General features: G+C 60.9%; 1 protein-coding gene across 1 annotated transcript in view; it reads right to left on the reverse strand.

Annotated features, from left to right (window-relative positions):
• LOC104270638 (ADP-ribosylation factor 5) overlaps window positions 1–817 on the reverse strand; it is a gene marked incomplete at its 5' end in the record, with an annotated part of 1444 nt that extends 627 nt beyond the window's left edge. Inside the window, 2 exons of the mRNA XM_009865059.1 lie at window positions 536–607; window positions 708–817. Coding sequence (XP_009863361.1) covers window positions 536–607; window positions 708–817 — 182 coding nt within the window. The remainder of the gene's footprint in view (window positions 1–535; window positions 608–707) is intronic.
• Window positions 818–1273: the final 456 nt, after the last annotated feature.

Raw genomic sequence — 1273 nt, forward strand, 5'->3', positions numbered from 1 at the left:
CGACCAGCGCGGGGATAGCACAATGAGCAGGCATGACTCTCCCCGAACAAAGGCGAGCAGGCACCAGGTGTCCCTTCTCCCCCTTCCCAGGCTGTGACACGCTCTGCTCTGTGCCAGCTGCCCTCCTCAGGGATGCTCAATGCCCCACAGGCAGCTGCACTGAGGAATCAATGACCCCCACCTCACAGCCTGGCTCTGGGACCCCATTTCTGGATGCTGTTCCCTCTCCCTCTGTGTCCTGGGTGCTTGCCTAGCAAAGATCTGACTACATAAAACCCAGAACCACATTTTCTCAGACATCTTTTCCCCTTGTGATCGCTTCGGATCCCTGCAGGTGCAGCCTCCACCTGGCAGACGAGTTGCTGTTGGGTCCCCAAGCCCGTCTCCGGATGGGTGCCCCCGGCTCCGTGCTGCAGGCAGGGCAGAGCCAGGTCTCATCTCACACGCATCCGGGAGCTTCTGCAGAGCCGGACAAGCAGGAGGAGGGCTTGGGGATGCCCACCTCCCTGCCAGAATCCCCCCTGCCATCACTCACCATCTTCTGCAGCTCGTCAGCAGACTCCTGCACTCGCTCTCGGTCGTTGCTGTCCACCACGAAGATGAGACCCTGTGGGAGAAGCCAGGTGGAGCTTGCATGGACAAGAGGAGGTGATCCCAGGTGGGCTGCAGGCGCCCCTCGACCAAGGCAGAGAGCAGCCCCTGCCTACCTGCGTGTTTTGGAAGTAGTGCCTCCAGAGGGGTCGGATTTTATCCTGGCCACCCACGTCCCAGACAGTGAAGCAGATGTTCTTGTATTCCACGGTCTCCACGTTGAACCCTGTGGGGTGGCAGGAGGGGCATGGAGAGAGGATGCCCAAAGCCTGGCTCCATCTCCTCTGCTCTCCACCAGGAGGGATTTACACACATGGATGAGATCCCCACCCTGAGCCATCTCCTCTCCAGGCTCTACCAGCCTGTCCTCGTGCGAGAGATGTTCCAGTCCCTTCACCACCACCATGCACTGGACTTACCCCAGCACATCCTCCTTTCTCCTGCACCAGGGGAGCCCAGCACCTGACTCAGCACCTTGAGGTGTCTGAGCAGAGGGGCAGGAGCTCCTCTCCCGATCCCTTTTGGCCCAGCACGGCCCACGGTCTGGTGGCCCCAAGCCACAAGAGCATGTGCCTGGTGCCTGCTCAGGTTCCTACCCACCAGGAGTGCCAGGATCTTGTCCCCAGAGCTGCTCTCCACCAGGCACCAGGGCCTGAGGCTGTTCCTCTCCAAGGGCAGGACT

This window comes from Apaloderma vittatum, unplaced genomic scaffold (assembly GCF_000703405.1).
Source record: "Apaloderma vittatum isolate BGI_N311 unplaced genomic scaffold, ASM70340v1 scaffold25202, whole genome shotgun sequence".
In the NCBI taxonomy this organism is placed as follows: Eukaryota; Metazoa; Chordata; class Aves; order Trogoniformes; family Trogonidae; genus Apaloderma; species Apaloderma vittatum.